The sequence below is a fragment of the Acanthopagrus latus genome, chromosome 8, assembly GCF_904848185.1.
Source record: "Acanthopagrus latus isolate v.2019 chromosome 8, fAcaLat1.1, whole genome shotgun sequence".
NCBI classification, from domain to species: domain Eukaryota; kingdom Metazoa; phylum Chordata; class Actinopteri; order Spariformes; family Sparidae; genus Acanthopagrus; species Acanthopagrus latus.
Window position 1 is genome coordinate 6,580,793 of NC_051046.1, and position 20,649 is coordinate 6,601,441.

Sequence of the window (20,649 nt, forward strand, 5' to 3'; positions counted from 1 at the left end):
GGGCTTGCAGTTTCTTTATGATGATAGATAATTTCTCTCCTGCCCTCCTCTCACCAGGTTATTACTATGACCTGGACGAGTCGTATGATGAGAGTGACGAGGAGGAGGTGAAGGCCCATCTGAGGAGAGTGGCAGAACAGCCTCCGCTCAAACTGGACGCATCCTCCGAGGTACATGAACAAAGAGGCTGTATTAACATGTGGTGTGGATCATGGGATCATGAGAGGACAATTTAACATGTCTGTGTCTATTGAGTGACCACTTGTGATTGGATCACGCTCTATATGCAGATAAACACGTACATCTTTCTATTTGCAAAGTCCAAATGTGTTGTTGTTTTGAACTGGCGAGCTTAAAGTAGGAGCCAACTTGCTACTGACATGTTTTCTATACTAAGGAAGAAAAAAAGTAAAGGGCCCATATCATGCAAATTTTCAGTGTCACGTGTCAGTGTTTAATGTTCAAAAAACACAACATTTTTCTCATCGTGCCTATTGTTATTGTTTTCAGTGCCTGTATCTTTAAGCCCCCACCCTCTGGAAAGCCCAGTCTGCTGTGATTGGTCCTCTTTCACAGGCCTAAACCTACTACCTACTAAAAGACAGGAAATCTCACTTTTACAGTATGGGGCCTTTTAATATATAACAGTTGCCGAATTAACAAGAAAGCCAAAATAATCTAGAATTTCTCATAGACAGCGTTTCACAAAGTTTGTAAGCTTCTCCAAACGCACAAACCCACAAAATTGCATGATGTTTTTAAGGGAGTCTGGGGACATGGCAATTACTGCTTTAGTGGTGAAACCAGATGAAACAGACACTGTGTTCACAAACACCTGCTCTTTACCTCGGCAGGTAAAAGGACCCAAACATGTAATTTGCATTACCGTGAACTAAATGGAAATCAGACAGCATGTTTCACCTGCTTTCAGAGGACGTCAGTTGAGTCTGTGTTCCTTTAATGTGGCCCGGCACACGCTGCTAAAACAATGTGGGCCATATGTGACCCAGGCCACCTCTGAATGTGATCTCAGTGATTGGATCTCCTCGTACCATCACTGTGTCCTGGGTGCCTTCACATCTGTACTCAGAGCTTGTGATCAGATCACTCAGGAGGGATTATAATGCCAGTTCTGAGCCATAGAGAGACCTGATTTGAAAATGGTTGTCAGAGTGATATTCACCCTACCAAATCTCTCTCGCTCTCCAAAGAAAGTGGATTTTCTGCGCGTGTGTGGTCTGACCACGCTGGCCCACCGCGATGAGATTCTGGCACGGAAGAGGAGAAAGAGGAGGAGGATGTTGAGAGAGCGCAGCCTCTCTCCGCCGGCCGTGCGGGGCAAGAGAAAGGCGTCTTCACCTCCGACACCTGCAACTCCCTTAACCACCCCGTACTCTGCCGAGCAGATGGACAGCACCCCCGAACTGGAGGAGAAAAAGGACTTCCTCCATATGTTCGACCTCTCGCATGTCAGCCCACAGCAGAGGAGAGGTAACAACCTGTTTCAAATCCACACACACACACACACACACACACACACACACACATCCTACGTACTACTCTGCTCTCTTCACGCTTGTTCTGGTAACTCTCCGTGGAAAAATTCAACATTTCTCTCTCTGTTTTATTATTTACTGACGGTGTAGGAGGGTGAGAAGAAAATAAAGTTAGGGTGCATGTGGAGAGGAAGTTGTGGCAGCATTTTCTACTTTCTCCCAGCGAGGGTGGATTTTAATCCACAGCCAAAGTATAAAAAGTTAAAAATGTATGACTTTCTCTTAAAAAGATATTAAGCTAATGTTTATTTAACATAAAACTGTAGATAGACACATTTTTTTTAAAAAAGGAAAATTAAATATTCATATACATTTTGGAAAGGTTTTCAAAACACATGCACATATATATTGTATGAGGAGGATTTCTTGTACTTTATGTCACTACTTTTGTAGGCTTGGATAAACACAGTGCTCGTTATTTTCCATTACTTATCATGAAAAGTCTGAGAATTTGGATGATTTATCCCATTTATTTAAAAAGATGATGTATAAACAACATAAAAAGCAGGGCAAACTCTTTGTTGTTTTAACTTTTATTGTTTTTTACATCCTCGGAGGACACTGGTGCATAATCAGCAGCTCATTTGTGCTTTCTTTGAATTTTTATTTTAATTTTCTGTTACTGGAAACATTTTTTGATCTACTGGACCTAGTTTACTGTAAACTGCCATAATCAGCATCTTGGATGGAAGGGGGACATCAAATCTGGATGGAAATCAGTATAAACAATCTGCTCCTCTGAAAAAAAAAAACAAACAGGAGGAAATGTGCTAACAAACTGGGAATGTCTCAAGTCACCGATCTGCTGACCTTTTTCCGTCAGTTCCTCGTGTCAGTCAATATTTTAAGTCCTTTTTCCAAATATGAATGACAGGTGTTCTCATTCTGTCTTCTGCTCGGCAGATAAGGAGAGGACAGAGGAGCTGCTGAGGGCCATTCAGAGGAAGACTGTGACGTTAGACACTCTCAGATATAATCCTTTACCTCCGTGCAGCAGCCCTCCTGCTCCTTCAACTGGTAAGACACACTCAGACACGGCAAATGCACACACACTTCAACGCACACACATTTATAGGCATGTTTATAGTTGCAAGAATTCATCCTAAGCAGCTGTATAAATGTATTTTTAGGTGACTCCTCATCAGCCCCTCCGCCGTGCCAATCAAACGGACATCTGTACCCGGACTCTCCCAGCCCCTCCCCTCCCTACCTGCACAAACCTAAGCTTCTCCCCCATAACGACACATTCAAACCCTCCACGGACACCCACGTGGCCCGCATCCCTCCACCCTTGACCCTGCATCATGAAAAGGCTGAGTTCATGGAGCCGAACAGGAAGCACCAGGGCCTCCAGAACGGTGCCGTCGCTTCTCCCCAGAAAAAGGAGCCCAATCCTGTGCAGAACGGACGGACCCGGCCCTTGGAGAGGTTCACACCGGAGGCCTTCGCTCAGCACTTCCACCAGGCCGTGCTGCAGTCCACACACAACACGCTGCAGAACAAAGGTTAGACACCCACTCCCAGAGGTGCATGACCATCAGGTTTTGATTTTAAAATGACGACGTTCTGCCACCTAGTGGTGATTGTGTGTAGTGTCCTGGCTTTTGAAATCATAAACCACATTTGCGGCTTATGAAGTACTGGGCTAAAAATGGCTGATAAGACTGACATAGCATTTTTGTCTCGCTCTTTTCTTCGCAGGAGTCTCAAATTGCGTCCCCGAGGCCGGCATGAAGGCCGCTGACCGCTCGTTGCCTCACAGCATCTCTCAGCTGAAAGGCTCAAGTCTTAACCATGCCCCTCAGCACGCACACATCAACGGTCATCACTTCCATTTCCCCGCAGCAGGCAGGGACGCTGCGGGACCACAAGAAGAACTGTCCGACGAGGACGAGGAAGAGTCTGGTCAGGAAGAGGAGGATGATGAGGAGGAGGAGATGGAGGAAGCGCCAAAGAAGTGGCAGGGTATTGAAGCTATTTTCGAGGCCTACCAGGAGTATGTGGACGGTGAGTCAATGTCGCGTCAGTTTGTCAAAGTTCCACTGAAAGTTTCTGAGACTTTAGACTTATAAGAATAGATTTAACTCTGCCTTGTTTGTGGTTTCTGTGTGTTTCCCTCTGTGCAGAATGGGGTTTAGAGAGGCAGGTTCTTCACAGTCAGTGTAAAAGACTCGAAGCACAGAATTACAACCTGACCAGGACTGCAGAGCAGCTTTCTCTCACTATGGGGGTAAGTATCCGAGGCCGTACCCCGCAACTGTCAGTCCACGGATCAATTAGTCGATTGCATGAAATATAATCACCAGTAATTTTGTCACGTAAAAGATGATTCAAGAACTTTTTTTTTTTTATCTCAGGTTTGTGTCATATTTAGCTGAGTATCTTCGAGACATCATCTTGGAAACTGGGATGGACGTTTTTCACTAATTTCTGACACTTTATAGATAAAAGGATAAAACGATCAATCTAATAATCATTACTTGCTGCTCTACAGCGGTCCGGTTTGCTGTGTGTGCTCCTGTTTGTCAGCGAAAGTCTTGCTTCTCTAATGAGAGTCTTGTCCGTCCTCCAGGACCTGGTGAGTCAGAGGCAGAAGGTGAGAGAGGAGCGGGAGAGACTGCAGGCCCAGCTCGAGCACTTCAGGAGGTGTTTGACGCTCCCGAACATTCACTGGGGCAGGAGCCAAGTGAACGGGCACACACCGAGGTGACCTCCGACACCCACTCTCTGACTGAAACGCCTCTGACAGCGAAGGATCAGTAACAGGAAACAAGACAGACTGGAGCCAGACCACTTTCTGCACTCGAAGCACTTGAAGGAGCCGGTCCTTGTCTTGTTACGCTTCTGGCCAGTCAGTTATGTTACCTGACTGGTTTCCAGATTCAACTGATGACCTGCCAGGTTTGCCACGGTAGCTGTAAAAACCACAGTGACCGTGTCGTCTGGGCATTCACACTCTCTCTCTCATACTGCCCAGCACTGTGTCGGTGAAACAGCATCTCCGTCAGCGTTACTTCAACCGCTCCTGCTAGTCCTCAGACAGCTTTAAGGACTTTCTACCATTTAGCTCTTATTATATCAGTTTATCGACTCACACTAATGAGATGTTTCACTCGGCACAAATCTGTAGCCTCTCTGGACAGCAATGAGAAGAGACTTAAAAGCGTACAGTGGTCACTTGGTTAATACTCAGAGAATGAAAACAGGAGTCAAGGAATCAAAGCACACCTCAGGCCTTAAACGTGACAGGATGCACTTGAAATGGGACTGGAGGAGAAACTTTACAGTCCTCTGTGTGGTGTGATGTTGTACTGAGCACCGTACGTGACGGAGGAAGCAGTCTGTGTGCTGGTAAAGGAAACATCTAAAAAGATATTATCTATATAATGGCAAATGGTATCGATGAAGTTTTTTTGAGGTTTAATACATTTTCCATCAGTCAAGTCTCTCGCGATAGATGAAGAATTTTTGTATGTTTTGTTGTTTTAACCGTTCCTCGTGGGGAAGCCATATGTTTCGTTCAAACTGCTGCTGGTCAGAATTTAAAAAAATAAAAATAAAAAAAATGTTTAGAAAATGAAGGATGTTAGGACAGTTGTATTTGAGAAATGTTACGTGATGTCAAAAATGTTTAGGGGCGGTGGGGGGTTTGACCAAGATGCACTGGGGCTGGAAGACAGCATGACATCAGTCTTTGTCTCACAACATTATCAAGTTGTCAGTTCAGATGGTTTATGTCCTGAGCACTCCACATGCCTATAAATGTTGACCAAAATTAAAGAGAATAAAACCATTTTTTTTTCCAAAAAGGCCTTTTTGCAACATTCTTCACATGTTCTTAGTTAATTGGAATTACTTACAAATGTTTTCACCTGTCTGAAGGTGATTTATTGTGGCATTATTGTGAAGAAGTTGAACTGATTTTTGCTGTAGAATCAAAAAAAAAAAAAAAAAAAAAAAAAAAAAGCCAAATTATTATTCAGTTCCATTTCTGGACTGTGTCAAATCTAATTAACGACATCTTTTCTCTTGATGCTCTTCGAGTACTTGAAACCGTCCTCTAATTGTTTTTTAGGGGCGACACACACATCAAAATGACGCTGTCCTTCTGTGGATAACAATAAACTGCACCGTCTCTGCTCTTTTGATGAGATTTATTTTTGCTCAAGCCAGATAAAGCAGTGTCACATAAAATTTATATTTTCTGCCTCTCTCCCTCTGAATATTAAAATCCCAGGAGCCCGTTCCCACAAGCGCCAGTTACAGTAGCAACATCCCAGAATCACCTGACCGTCCTGTTACCTGTTCAGTCTCCTCGACAAACCTTCTGTGAAATCCTGCATATTTGTTTCAATCAGTTGTTATGTAATGTATTATTTGGGATGTATAAGTGTGATGAATTATTTATTAACATATATTGCTGTAAATTCTGATGGAAATTTACATTAAAATATTTGTAAAATGTATTCTGTCTGTCATTGTCACATGTGTGGGACACGAGTTGAGGTGACCAGAAACGTAAGTCATTTCTTCACATAATACATCATACTCAGCATTTAGACATATATGATAATTTTTTGGCCTCAGAAAGGGAATAGGCTGTGGTCTTTGAACAGCAGAGTTCATGTTCCTATAGTGAATAAACTGAACATTTATCTGAACATCATCTCTGCCAATGTTTATGCTAATAAAGTGAATCAGAACAACATTAGGGAGGTTTTACTGCAGAGCACTTGGGCAGAATTTCATTTTGGCACTATCTGCACCATTTAAAATGTCTATATATAAACTATATATTTCACATTTATATTACCATAGGTGCTCAAAAAAATTGGCCAATTATGCTCCACTCTGGCTTAACGGGTTCAGGATGAACGGGTGATATGATCCGCTTTCCATATCAGCTCCATGATCCCTGAATTCCTGAACATATCTGTCTCCTGTAGAAGTCAAATAAAGGTTGAGGCTACAAAAAGAAAATCACAACATAAAACCAAAACCAACACGGGTTGTAAAATGAAGCATTGTTAGGCTATCTGCCAAAAAACCTGAAGAAGAAGACGTTTGTGTTCAACTACTAATAAAGAGCCCAGTTACTAACAGCAATTCTTTAACTGTCCACTCTGTAGATTCAGGACAGGTCAGGTTGAGCTCGTCAATCAGGTGCAGCATTAATTAGGCAGCACAAGTGAAAACACCTGTGTGGGTGGAACTTAGGCGTGCAGGGCCTTTAATAGTTGACAAATTACATTCAGGAAATATGATCCTCACTACTGATGAAACTACATACAGTGTAGTAGTCAGCATTAACTCCATCTTGACCAGATACATTGCTGCTAATTCTTGCACCAATCATTACAAATCCTATATATATGATACTAGAACACTGACAGGGCTGATTTTGAATAACAAGCACTTGGCTTTTGATAGTCTAAGGCATGTAAGACTTAATAACTTTTACTTACTACTAATATTATGAATATAGGGCTTGTATGCAAGAGTATTTTTATACTGTGATAACACTACTTTCACTCAAGAAAAGCATGTTAATATTTATATTATTCCACTGCTGAATAAAAGTCTTAATTATCATCTGATGCCTGTTAATGGTTTCTCTTGGATCTTTTCCTCTTGCCAACTTGATGTAGCCAACAAACAACTTGATAAGGACGTTATCAAGGCTAGTTTAACATTGTTATATTTCTCCTCGTTTCTATTAATGTTTTTCCCTCAATTAGTGACGCATCTGTGCATAAACAGAATGAGCAGGGATGATCTGGTAAGTATTGGAAGTTTTATTTCATAGATTTACTGAATATCAACACAAAGACATGAAATGAAAGAAAAAAAGTTAAAACAAATAATGCACTATGTAGATTAAGGAAACACAATTGAGTCCCAAGTAGAAAAAGAGGGATTATGCAGTGCATGGAGCAACATAACACTGTGGATAAAGATCTGCTGGATAAATAACAACCATGTGACCAAACAAAGGCTGGCTCTCATGGAAATGTCCAGCAGCTATTCACATGGGTTCTGGATGACTATCAGCAGGAAGTCATTTTCTGCAGAAGAGACGACGAGGGTACAGATATTATAAAAACAGTAGAGCCAAGAGTTGTACAGCTGTTGGCTCAGATATAGTTAAATGTCATCATTACATCAACAATACCAATGTCAACAATACACACTCACCCGGTGCAACCAAGACCTCATGTTTCTTGGAGCGGATGCGGAGGAAGGTGAGGTCGTTCTGAGGGTCAATGTCCCTCACTGTGCTCCTGGCCATCATCGTGAGGTTGCGAAGAAGCCCTGCATACTGAACTGCTGTGGAGTTATCTAAAGTTGTTCTGATGGGAATACCTGAGAAGATAAAAACTTTACAAGTCAGACTGCATTTTAAACATGTTGCATCAGACAAAACTGCTGAGTTTGACATCCATGCACGTTTGCTTACCGTCTGCGTTGACAACTATTGTTCCAATCACACCTTTATGGGCTTCGATCCTCTTCAGTGTGTCATCAACTTCAGCCTGCAGGACAAATTGAAATCATAGAAACAGTAATGACAACAACAGTATATTACATCATGTTATATTATGTTTTCAATGAGAGCAGCCACTTATGACTCTGCGACCAAGACAGTTGATTTCACTTCATACAAGTTATCTTATAGTTAACTAGCAAGTAAATTAAGCTAGGCTAAGTTGCATCCCAACTAGCTGAAATAATTGATGCAATTCTAATGCTTTCTGTAATCTAACGGTAATGTAAACATTAATACAAGTGTCATTAAATGACCTAGTTAAATATAAATGCAAAACATGAAGCAATTCCGATACAAAACAGCATTAATGCTCGGCTCCTACCATTTTGTCGGTGAGCAGCTCTGAGCCTCAATTCTTCTGCTTGTTCTCCGCGTCTCTCTGTTGCCAAGAGAAACGGAAGTGACGTCGAGCGCAAGCGGAAGTGTAGCGTAGCCGTCATTGTGAAGAGGTGCTGGTTTTGTGCTGTTTATCTTGACTGCTAAAATGCCGGAGTTAGCGGTGGAAAATGTGGTCGTCCATCCCTTGGTGTTGCTCAGCGTGGTCGATCATTTTAACAGGTCAGTAAGTTTGGTATTTGTGTTCAGTCTTTGCAAAGGTTGGAGGTTAAAATAGCCAGAAACGGAACGTTGCTGCTAAGCTAAGCTAGTGGTAGCCCTGCTGAGTCAGAGCACCGTTTAGAGTGAATGGAGACATGGCCCGGCTAGTTAGCTCAGTGGAATCAAGTTAGCTAGCTGGTGCTCGCAAACATAATGGGTTCAACCGGTACACTAATTGGGAACAAAGTTAGATTAATTACAGTCGAACTCGATAGTACGTACATTCTACTACAGTGATGTTTCGTTCACTTCTTGTGATACGGACAACATGAGTTGAGCGCTCGCTTAGCTTACAGTAGAGATCTAGCTAGCTAATGACTCAGTCAGTGTTTATGAGTAATGCCATTCATTTCGGACAAAACTATGGTGAACTAACAAGACGATTTGTTCTGTTCATTTGACATTTTATTCTACAGGATAGGAAAAGTTGGCAATCAGAAGCGAGTGGTTGGTGTCCTTCTGGGATCGTGGCAGAAAAAAGTTCTCGACGTCTCAAACAGTTTTGCAGGTGAGTGTCATGTTGACAGTACTCTGGGGGCTTGAGAGAAGCAGACTGAATTAAGAGCAGTTATGAATGAAAAGGAAAATGATAGAAAGAGGATCCTGCTGAGTTTTTGTCCCTAGTAGTTTAATTCACATAATGAAACAATACAGTGAATCATTGACAGCTATACAAACACATCTTTCAAACTTCAAACTGAGTTGTTGGCAGTCATGTAGAATCAGTAGAACTGCTTCTTAAATATATGTAAATATGTGTTTGAATGCATTTACCAGTTAATTGATATGAAGCAAAATTATCAAGTGTTTTAAGTGTTCCTTAGCCAGATTCGGTCACTTCATTAATCCATTGTCATTGTTCTTTCCAGTGCCATTTGATGAGGATGACAGAGACGACTCAGTGTGGTTCCTGGATCATGACTACTTGGAGAACATGTATGGCATGTTCAAGAAAGTTAACGGTAAACACACTGCAGACATCCATGTAAATCAGTTGCCTTAGCTTTATCTTGATACCTTTTGAACAACTGTTTTCTCTTGTTTTCAGCCAGAGAAAGAATAGTCGGATGGTACCACACAGGACCAAAGTTGCATAAGAATGACATTGCCATCAATGAGCTCATCAAGCAATACTGTACCAACTCGGTATGTAACTATTTTGCCTGTTGGCACACCTTAATGTGCATCACCTCGTCCTACTCATAGTTATTCTGAATAACTGAATCGTATATTTCTATTTTATCTCACCAGGTGTTAGTCATTATAGATGTGAAGCCCAAAGATCTTGGTCTTCCCACAGAAGCATACATCTCTGTGGAGGAAATACACGACGTGAGTGAATCATGGATAGCTTCAAAGCAGATAGAAAACCAGTTGTTTCTGAAACTGTCCTGACTTTGTTTTGCAAACTTTGGTTTTTAAGTGAGTTTGAATTCTTTTCATTGTTGTAATTAGAGCATTGTGCATTATTTCTAGGATGGCACTCCAACATCCAAGACATTTGAACATGTCACCAGTGAGATTGGAGCTGAGGAAGCAGAGGAAGTGGGTGTGGAGCACCTGCTCAGGTACTAAACAAACCTTGAAGCTTTTAACCACTGTTAATCACCTGACATTCATTTTGGTCACCATAATAAATATGTGGATTACAGTAAATTATGCAACTCTGCTACTGTTTAATTATAATAACCAAAATTGCAAAGACATTGATGAAAATGAAAAACTCCTGGCAAAAAATGTTGAGACATTCACATTCCTGTCCATTCATGTATTATGTACAATCTACAGAGATATCAAGGATACCACAGTGGGCACTCTGTCACAACGCATCACAAATCAGGTTCACGGCCTGAAGGGACTTAACTCGAAACTGTTGGACATCCGCTCCTACCTGGAGAGAGTGGCAGCAGGCAAACTTCCCATCAATCACCAGATCATCTACCAGCTGCAGGATGTCTTCAACTTGCTGCCAGACGTAAATCTACTGGTAAGTTATTTGTAGGCATTGACCAATGTGTTCTCTACTTTGCATCATTCAGCTCCGCTGCCTTTCTTTGATAACCTGAACTACTAGTTACTTTGCAGATACAGATTTTTCAATGTTGATGGCTAGTATGACATGTAACCATTCAGATGGTGCTGTAGGTGGGCCATTAAGTGAGACCACAGAATGGTGACTACAGACAGAAGGGTGCTCCTTCAGAGCCAGTGCAGCACATTTTAAAATTCACTTATTTTGGTGGCAACCTGACACACAACACGGACATCATTTATCAGAAAAATGCAGAATATTGGCCCCATTAAATCAATACATCCCTAGTTGTTTGTATTTTAAGTGTGTTGACATCGTTTACATCATTACATTATTAATTATTTAATTTGTTGTAGGTCAGTCTATCGAATGTCAGTGAGGCTGGTTTACTTAACTTTAGTGATATGTGCAAAATTTTTTCTGTTTTAGCTTATCATGTGATTTTGAAAGATGAAGTTTTACAGTAAATTAAAGAGGCAGCAGTTGGTTGTGGTAACAGTGGCACACTAGTTATAATTGCCACACATTTACAGTTACAGCTAATGAGGGAAACAAAATGAAAGGGAAAAAATCACTCTGGATTTTTAGCTTTCATGTATAACCGAGCTTCTTATTTTATCCACTGGAGGGCAAACTGAGTCGAGTTTAGTGTGACAGATGCAGCTCCAGCACATTTCTGCTCAAATGTCAACTAGTATGAATTGTATTGTAAGGTTATGATTGGAATTAATTAAATCTTGTGATGAACTTATCAGTTCCATAGTTTTAATGAATTTGATTCAGTTATCTAGAGTTGATTTATGGATTAAATATTCAATAACCAAAACAACTCTTGGTCGCAGTTCTGTTATTATCCAACCTAACAATGGCATCAGCAAGTCCATAGAGATGGATACCTGCATGCTTCACACCTGGAAAATCCAGATCTGTGTTTGATCCATAGGTCTGCTTTTATGATTTTATTTCAAACTCTTTTTGGTCAAATAGTAACATCATCCCTGCCAAAAAATGCATCATTATTAGTTCAGTTCTAATCTCATGAATATGATAAGAGTCGTTGTATTGTTGTAGACATGGTTTTGTGATGCCGAATCTCATGACTTTGTCTTTTTTTTTTAGGAGTTCACAAAAGCCTTCTACCTTAAGACCAACGACCAGATGCTGGTGGTCTACCTGGCCTCGCTCATTCGCTCTGTGGTGGCTCTGCACAACCTGATCAACAACAAGATCTCGAACCGAGACGCAGAAAAGAAGGAAGGACAGGAAAAGGAGGAAGGCAAGAAAGAGAAGAAAGATGACAAGGAGAAAAAAGATGACAAGGACAAAGAGAAGGAGAAGGAGAAAGGGGATGGTGCCAAGAAAGATGAGAAGAAGAAAAAATGAGTGTTCCTCCTCTCAGGTCTTCTCTCAAATCACATGGCCTTCATCTGGATGGTGCTCTACTTTCTGCCCACAGGCACAGCTCTGTATGTGGGTCTCAGGCTAAAAGTAGGCATCTATATGGGGAGGGGTGTCATTTGAGATTTGGCCTCACTGTCACAAGTGGCACTCATAAAGACTGTTATTATCGTACAGAGATGATGTTTGCGTCTATGGTTTTCTGATCTATGAGAACATGCTCCTGGTGTTGTATAACACCTGGTATTGCTTTTTTGATATATGGAAAAAATGTTTTGTTTCTGTATAACTCATTAAATTGGGATCATATTAAAAATGGGTTGTTGCAGTTTTTACTGTTCTTTTTATCTAATTTAAAAACAGCTGGTAAATTGTTGCACTATAGAGAGGCTAGCAGGCAGATGGACTGATTTGTGTTTTGAGATCACTTTTTTGTGGAATTATGAAGCACTGAACAGATGTAGGTAGTGTGTGTGTGTGTTTGTGTGTGTGTGTGTGTGTGTGTGACTGTAAATATTCCCCAAAGAGTAGTATGAACTCACTAAAGCTCAGATTGCCAAATTAGATGCTGAGATGAAATTGAGGACAAGTTATCTTCCTGGGAACCTGATTTAGACAGACCCTATTAAAAGCAAAGTAGCTCCAATGTACTTACCAGTTAGAATATTATAAAACATGGCAATAGTACTTCATGAGAGAGGTCAGAACAAGTTATAACTTAACTCATTGGCAGGATAATTAAGTACAGTATCGTCAAAACATGTTGAGCTTCAAGATAAGACATTTAATAACAGTGGTTAAGATCACATGATAAGATTCACAGTAGAGCTGTCATGGTATCAGATTTTCACAATTATCGAGCCCTAAATATCAAAGATGACTATATTACTGCAATATCTATAGAAAATGTGCTCACTCATATGTATCTTTGTTTATTATGTGTAAAGTCACATTTGGGCGAAAGATTACACTCCAGGTACAACTATATGAGAGAGAGAGAGAGAGAGTGCAACTAAAAAAAAAGAGAAAAAAAATTACACCTAAAGCAACATTATGTAAAAAATGGCAGTTTGCATAGTGCAGAAACAAGTGATGGAGACAGAGGCACCATTCACCCTGATACACGACTCTGTGCCATCAACATGGTTTTGAAGCTGTTAGTTTAAGGCAGTGTTTCATGGATCACTTAACCAGTGAGACAAAACAGATCACTTAGTATTCAATCCCCAACATCCCCCCTAAAATAATAAGCCTACTTCAAATTATAGCTAAATTCACTTAATGGAGATATCCATGCAGAAATGTCCGGCTCCAAACTGGAGAATTTTTGGCTGACTCATTTTTGACTTAATCTTAATAGTGTGAGAGAAAATGCCAGCACACTCATTGTGAAAGAAGTGTCTGTGAAACGGTGGATAAATTATTTTGAGCTTCACTACCCCTGCGAAATGACTCATTTTATGGTCATGATTTGATCATTCGGTCCAATAACATTTGGAAAGTCTAGAAGAGCTACAGGATTAAATTATTTTTTTTATCCACCTGTAAGTTAGCCGGCTCAGTTGGCATTTCAGGTATTTTCACAGCCGGGATGTCAGACCTTGGTCTTGTGTTTTAGACCAAAGCTGCGCTGGGCCGAGGTGGAAAACACCTGGGTCTGCTGCAGGGTCAACTGACCCGGATGTAAGTGCAGAGTTTACACATTCCCATTGAACACAAAAGCCTGATCTTAATGGGTTTAAGGGAGATTTAGGACCAGTGGAAAAGAGGTAATAGAGTCAAACACTAAATTTAAACATGATTTTTTGACCACTAGGGGGCTCTTGAACCACATTTTAAGAATGGTTGTTTCAAAAGAGTTTAATGTTGCTTTAATTAATTTATCAATTTTATGGCAACCAGGCTTAAGATGAGAGTGGGGAGAAAGGGAAATGATTTGAATGGTGATGTATCATGTAATTTACATGATAGCATTTGTGTATTTTTTTTTTAACATATTTTATTTGTAAATATCACGATTATTATAAATATCGGTATATCGCTATAGGGAGCTCTCAGTTACTAAATTCTTTACAATATCGTGATTTAGAAAATAATGCAAAATATACATCGTACCATATATGATGCCAGTAAATTAAATAAGAGAAATAACATAATATGTCGTGTAGCTCAGCTGCACTGTCACCCTGAGTGGGTTTACAAAATAAAAGCACGCAGCAGACACAGGAAGCAGCAGCCTCGCGCGTAACGGCCGACCGTTATATTTTTAAAACTGCGTCATCTGCAGCTTCTGTCAAACGCTCGCGGTCCGTCTCCGCCACAGTGACCCCACGGCGCGCAGCGGGTAGCGGTAGTAACCAGGATAAACAGCGTTTTTAAGCTCAGGTTGTGTCGGCCAAATCAGATTATTGGGAAGGTAAACTGGATTCTGACGTAAGCGCTTTAAAACCCCGGTGGAGGAGCGTCGCATGTGCAGCAGCAGCGGCAGCAGCAGCAGCAGTGGGCGAGGAGGAGAGCGGCTAGTTCCACTTGAAGTCAACAAACCCTCCTCTCTCCTCTCTGGTTCTCACTCCTCCCTCTCTCAGGACCTGAGCATGACTCCTCAGATCCCTCGCTGCGACTGAACAAGGACGGACGAGCGCTGGGAACATGGCTTCGTATCTGCAGGTGAGGGCTGTGAAGTGTCGCGCCTGCTGCTGCGGTGTGTTTGTTTTGGTGTTCATTGATAACTTGTGCACTTGTCGGGGTGTGGTTGTGCTGGTGTGCGGTAGGGCCCGTTTTTACCCCGATCAGTGCTTTGAGTGCGTGTCAGGTGCGGGCGGGGTGGTTCGGGGTGGTTGGGGGTGGGGGTAAACAGGTGGTTGAGAGGCTCCAGTGTTTCACTTCACCGTGATCAAACCTGTCAGTGCCAGTTGAAGACGTGGCTCCCTTCTTGTTTCCAGATCGCCGATGATGAGAAGGGCCACGAGCTGGACCTCTTCTGCGTCCCCAGACACTACGAGAACGACCTGGAGAAGGTGATCATCCCCCATGGACTCATCATGGACAGGTGAATCAGTCAACACCATCACCACACACTCCTCTTATATTTCTGTCAAGTCATCTGACACTCACATACACACACTCTCCCACATCGGTGTGTGCCAGGATTACAGCAGAGTGCTGCACTGTATTTTGTTTGACAAATCAGTGCGGCCCACATCCTGAGGTGCATTTGACTGTGGAGTGATTAAATGCCCAGAGCAGTGCCGTGGAAGCAATTATGTGTAAGTGCATTATCATGTAAAGGTTGAACACTGCATGGTAATTTAAAATGCATCTGTTTCTCTTTCTCCCCCCGGTCCTCAACTGTCTGATCCAGGACAGAGCGCCTGGCCCGGGACATAATCCGGGACATGGGGGGACACCACATCGTCGCTCTGTGTGTGCTGAAAGGGGGCTACAAGTTCTTCGCAGACCTCTTGGACTACATCAAAGCACTGAATCAGAACAGCGATAAATCAGTCCCGCTGACGGTGGATTTCATTAGGGTGAAAAGCTACTGTGTAAGCTGCCTTTTCTCATTTCATTTCCCGGACCCACTTGTGCTGATGTGAGGTGTGTGATGTGGCGTTGGGCGAAATACAAATGAGAGCAATCTTATTTCATCAGAACTGAGTCACTCACCGCTAGGTTCAAAGAGTAGAGACTCGCGGTGCAATGTACAGACATTTAAAAAAAAAAGAAAATGTGATGTAGATTTGTGGCGAGGTGTTCTCTTGTAATTCTATTACTGCAAATTAGACGAGGTCAATCCAAACTGTAACCACACTGTCGTCTCTTCTTTGTGTCCTCCAGAATGACAAGTCAACAAACAGTGTCAAAGTCATAGGCGGGGATGAGCTGTCGAGTCTCTCAGGCAAGGTTAGTCTACAGATGATACGCTTCAACCAGACGTGGTTGTATAACTGTATACTTCACCACCTGTCCTTTTCTTTTTATTTTCTGCAGAACGTTTTGATTGTGGAGGTAAGACTTCTAATTTTCAATCATTTTTATTCTGTATTATCTTTGGACATAAGGATAAAACCAGTATATGTACATTTATTCAGTGATGTATAATGATTTTTTTTCTGGAAACTCATTTTAAAAGCTGTTTGACTTATTTTTAATTTAGTAAAAACCTGACAAATCAAGGTGCTTGCATACAAAATCAGTCCAGCCCACTGATTTACAGTATTGATCATGATGATATCAATACAGCACCTGAAAGTGATACAAATATATATTAATTTTAGTGTAAAACTAAATGGATATAAAACGTCTGTGCTGCATAAATGTTGTATGTTTAAAAGGTGCATTATGTAGTTTTGGAGAAGAAATGTAAATCAAAGGAGAAAGATCTTCACTGACTGATTATTTTCAATGTGTAAGCAAACTAAATAAACAAACTGACCCTAAAGAACAATGCAGTTTCATACTGTTTTACTTTGTTTATATGTGGCGGACCCTGCCACCGTTCTATCTTTAAACAGTGTTCTGGGGACCTTATTTTCCTCTGAGAACAGCTTGTTTGTTCAGTTATGGAAAATGTGGTATTATTACCTCCTTAATAGTTGGAATTTCTTCTCCACAACGACACAGTGCCCCATTACTGTAAGTACTGCTTCTTTTTGTTTATGCCTCCACTATAATGTGACCACTTCCTCTTTCCTGCACTATAAAAAGGATATAGTGGAGACGGGAAGGACGATGCAGACGCTACTGTCTCTGCTGAGTGAATGTAATCCCAAGATGGTTAAAGTCGTAAGGTAGGCACCATCAAATTCAGATCACAGTCCAGGAAACTGAACCATAGACCTCCACTATAACTGGCTGTATTGTCACCAGAGAGAGTGCTCTTAGCTAATGGACGCTCCCCTTCAGGACTGTATTAAGAGATGTAATGTGATGGAGGGAGGAAGCAGCTTAAGAGTTAATCTGCTGCACTATTAACTGCACTGTGGAGGTAGAAGGCTCCTCTCTGAAGTATTCCTGAAAGCTGGTTGAAACAGGAAATGGGTTGAAGCAACGTGGGCCTGCTCTGATGCTTGCTGGTTGTTTTCATGTGATCTGCTCTGTATGGGTTGGGTAATTCATATTGCTGTGATGCCGGCTGTGTGGTAATTTTATTGCCAAAGCATCTCTTGCTAAACTCCCATTGTGAATAACAATTGTGAACTTGCCCTGATCTATCTGTTTAAATACTGGTTGGATTTAAATGATCTCTCTTTCGCTCTCTCACACAAACATTTCCCACTTTGCGATTGTGGTATCAAGTCATGCAGGCAGGCCATGTTCCTGCTGAGGTCTTGTGATATCTGCCGCAGACATTTCTGCTGATAGCCTGATACAACAGAAGTGCTTATCATTTCATTTGTGGCGCTCAAAGTGACTATTTGTAGAGCATTTTGGTAACTGTTTTCATTTAGTAATATTTTTTAAACAGAGTGAGAATCATGTACTGTACTGTATATAAAGGTACCTCTTTATATATCGCCTCATCTACAGTCTATGGCAGAAAAAAAAAAATACTGTAGGTAGCAAGGTATGTTATTTTTCCAGGATCAACATCAATCCATCTGTTAGATGTAACGGATTGACCTTGAGTGGTACACAGGAGCTGGAGTCAGTCCCAGCTGTATATAGTAAATAGTCGATTCAGGCTCTCAATAACACCTGCTGGCAATTCAGAGATGCCAGTTAACCTGCTTGCTTTTGGACTGCGGGGGTGCTGACCACTGCCCTCCCATGCCACCCCCGCAAACAAGTTTTCAGTAATTTAAGAATGATCTTAGATCATACTGAACTTTTCTTTTAGCTTGAAGACGATGGACCTCCACTCACTGGCACATCTTAGCCTGTATTAATTATTGTTTAAAAAATAAGCAACACACAAAGAGGTTGATCTCTGCAGAAGCCGTAAACGGGCACACTTGCAGTTATTATTTTTTTGTTCTCGAGATCAAACAATAATAATTCTGTTTTCTCAAGAAAACAAGCTTTGTTATCCAGAGATAAGGTTGTTTTCTCTTACTACTTATTGTATATTTATTTATCAGAGCCCAGTAGTGCCGTGCCAACATATGTAATTGCTCTCGTCTTTGTCTACTTTAAAATAAGACCGACCTGACTGCAGTATTGAAAACTACACATTTAGGCCCATCTTACCCTTCAGTTATGAATTATGCCTGAAGCAGGTTTGATCAAATGAACCAGTCACTGTTAAGCTTTTCAGAATTATCCTGTTATCTAAATTATTTAGTTATCTCAAGAAATCTACCTGTTCTTTTCTCGATAACGACATAATTAACCTGCTGTCATAAGAAAAAGAGCTCTGTGATCTCAAGATGATCAAATAATTAATCTGCAATCTTGTTACAACAGAATTAAAAATTAACTGCTATCCGCTTCTGCAGCTTTTAAACTTTGAAAGGGAATTTGTTTTGGCTGAGGTGTTGTGGGATTTATCAGGACAACCAGTCCTGTCAGTTAGAATTAAAGCCTGCACTGAAAAGGTTGTAGTTACAACACACAGGTTAATTTATCTTTTGTTCATATATTGTGTATTTTTCCTCATTTGTCATTCCAGCCTTCTGGTGAAGAGGACCCCGAGGAGTTCAGGGTACAGACCAGACTGTGAGCACCTCTTTACTCGCTTTACACTGAGACACGTATTGTGTATTAATGTATTGTAGAGCTCATTTCATGCCATCACTTATGTGTGTCCGCTTCTCTGAAGGGCTGGTGAACTGTTACTTAATAAATCTGTGTTTTTCCTGCAGGATTAACATTAATTTCAGGACTGTCTACTTCAAATGTAGCCGAGCCCGGCACTTACGCACTAACATGAGCCTGATAACCCCTTGCTCAACCTGTCTGTGATTATGTAATGCTTTTAGGTTTGAGTTGGATAATCTCTTTAAGATTGTCCCTCGAGGATAGCTGTTACTGTAAGCGTTTTGACTTTAACACTACACAGCACTTACAGTGTAAGCACCACCACATGCAGACAGTAAAAGAGCAACAGTAGTTCACTACAGTGCCTCAGTAATTGTTTACATGTCTCATTTCAGATGCACTATAAGTAGTTGTTTGATTTCTTGATACAGCTCACATCGGTGCTGTCTGTATGTTTATTTCAGACATTGGTTTCGAGGTGCCTGATGCCTTTCTAGTGGGTTACGCTTTGGACTACAATGAGTACTTCAGAGATCTCAGTGTAAGTTTGCTGCAGTCCACTGCTTCAGATGAAAAGTATGAGGATAGACATTTTATGAGTCAATAGATGTGTTCAGTTGGGTGTTACAATTTAATTGCGCACAGTATATATGCAATACTGTTTTCTCAAAGGAGAACAAATAATGCTATGTGTGAAATATGTATATCAAATACATTTTGAATATATGGCTTATGGCTTACTGGGACAGTTGAATAGAACAAAGCCATTGTTAATGTCATTAGTAACACCTGAGCTTTTGCTATAGTTACTTGTCAAAATGTCTCTCAGGTGAGGAGAGTAACTTTATTCAAATTAAATCAAATCTGAATTAAAAATTAAGGTTTTTGTTTTGCAAAAGAAAAAGAACATTTTGAATTCATGTTTATGTTTTAAGAGCTTTGCAGTTAAAATTCCACAGTACATTGACTTCCTGTCTTAAGGGTAGATGGAGAGAGCACATGTTCTAACCACAAAAAATGTTCAATGTTGAAGGAAAATATAATTCCTAGACAATAGAGACACAAAAGCATTCACTGTCCTCTGGTTTTATTCATTTTTTATTTGCAGCACATCTGTATACTGAATGATCAAGCGAAGGAGAAGTACAAAGTGTGAGAAGTGCTGCAGAGGCGATGACTGAATCTATGAAGACTAGGACCACTGTGATGACCCTCCTTAGCTTTGCTGTGTTTTGGATCTTATTTATTTTTCTACATATGAATCCACAAAATGTGACTTGTGGGTTGTAAATAACTTAAAAGAACATTTTATTTCCCACCTGATTGAAGACATGGGATCATTTAGTCATATTATGAATATTTTGGTTGTTAATTTAATGTATTTATTGACCTATGTGTATAGACTTTACCTGTTAATTGCAGTTGTACCTTGGAGATTGAATAATTTAATTTATTTGTTCTGGCTCATTAAATCACTTGTCTCAGGCTACAGCTTTATGTTCAGTGAACTGTCAGTCAATTAAGTAGCCTTTTGTACATGTTATTTTTGGACTTAAAAAACATATATATCTTGTCATTATGCCATAAAATGACTGACTTGGAATGTACTGTATGTTTTATTTCATATCTGATGTGTTCATCAAGGACCTGTTTACAGCAATACAACTCCCGTGGAAACCTTGGATCCTGTTTTTTGCTTATCTTGCACGTTTTAAAACGTAAAACCAGCTATTGTGTATCCATGTTTAAGAAGAACACACTTTTAAGTGTTCATGCATATATTAACGTTTGCATTTCCGTTTTTCTGGTCACACTTATTC

At 40.7% G+C, this 20,649-nt stretch overlaps 4 protein-coding genes across 8 annotated transcripts in view; 3 read left to right on the plus strand and 1 right to left on the minus strand.

Moving 5' to 3' along the window:
• LOC119024903 (genetic suppressor element 1-like) overlaps positions 1–6,022 on the plus strand; it is a 40,459-nt gene extending 34,437 nt beyond the window's left edge. For all 5 annotated transcript variants that reach the window (XM_037108115.1, XM_037108118.1, XM_037108117.1 and 2 more), the window contains exons 10-16: positions 58–170; positions 1,212–1,491; positions 2,460–2,573; positions 2,687–3,061; positions 3,258–3,563; positions 3,683–3,786; positions 4,129–6,022. In XM_037108115.1, the coding sequence (XP_036964010.1) occupies positions 58–170; positions 1,212–1,491; positions 2,460–2,573; positions 2,687–3,061; positions 3,258–3,563; positions 3,683–3,786; positions 4,129–4,266 (1,430 nt within the window). In that variant the 3' untranslated portion in view covers positions 4,267–6,022. The remainder of the gene's footprint in view (positions 1–57; positions 171–1,211; positions 1,492–2,459; positions 2,574–2,686; positions 3,062–3,257; positions 3,564–3,682; positions 3,787–4,128) is intronic.
• A 1,306-nt stretch (positions 6,023–7,328) lies between these two features.
• On the minus strand, positions 7,329–8,492 carry dynlrb2 (dynein light chain roadblock-type 2). Its single transcript, XM_037108269.1, has 4 exons — positions 8,426–8,492; positions 8,014–8,089; positions 7,752–7,919; positions 7,329–7,621 (listed from the first exon to the last, which is right to left on the minus strand). Exons 1-4 carry the CDS (start codon positions 8,426–8,428, stop codon positions 7,578–7,580), a joined length of 291 nt encoding a protein of 96 aa, XP_036964164.1. The 5' UTR covers positions 8,429–8,492; the 3' UTR covers positions 7,329–7,577.
• Positions 8,480–12,449, plus strand: psmd7 (proteasome 26S subunit, non-ATPase 7). The gene is made up of 8 exons (XM_037108268.1): positions 8,480–8,661; positions 9,117–9,208; positions 9,570–9,662; positions 9,749–9,846; positions 9,952–10,032; positions 10,177–10,268; positions 10,489–10,687; positions 11,852–12,449. Exons 1-8 carry the CDS (start codon positions 8,588–8,590, stop codon positions 12,113–12,115), a joined length of 993 nt encoding a protein of 330 aa, XP_036964163.1. The 5' UTR covers positions 8,480–8,587; the 3' UTR covers positions 12,116–12,449.
• Positions 12,450–14,350: 1,901 nt separating this feature from the next.
• Positions 14,351–20,546, plus strand: hprt1l (hypoxanthine phosphoribosyltransferase 1, like). Its single transcript, XM_037105788.1, has 9 exons — positions 14,351–14,797; positions 15,073–15,179; positions 15,492–15,675; positions 15,968–16,033; positions 16,121–16,138; positions 16,838–16,920; positions 18,741–18,787; positions 19,294–19,370; positions 19,938–20,546. Exons 1-9 carry the CDS (start codon positions 14,780–14,782, stop codon positions 19,983–19,985), a joined length of 648 nt encoding a protein of 215 aa, XP_036961683.1. The 5' UTR covers positions 14,351–14,779; the 3' UTR covers positions 19,986–20,546.
• The last annotated feature ends 103 nt before the right edge of the window (positions 20,547–20,649 follow it).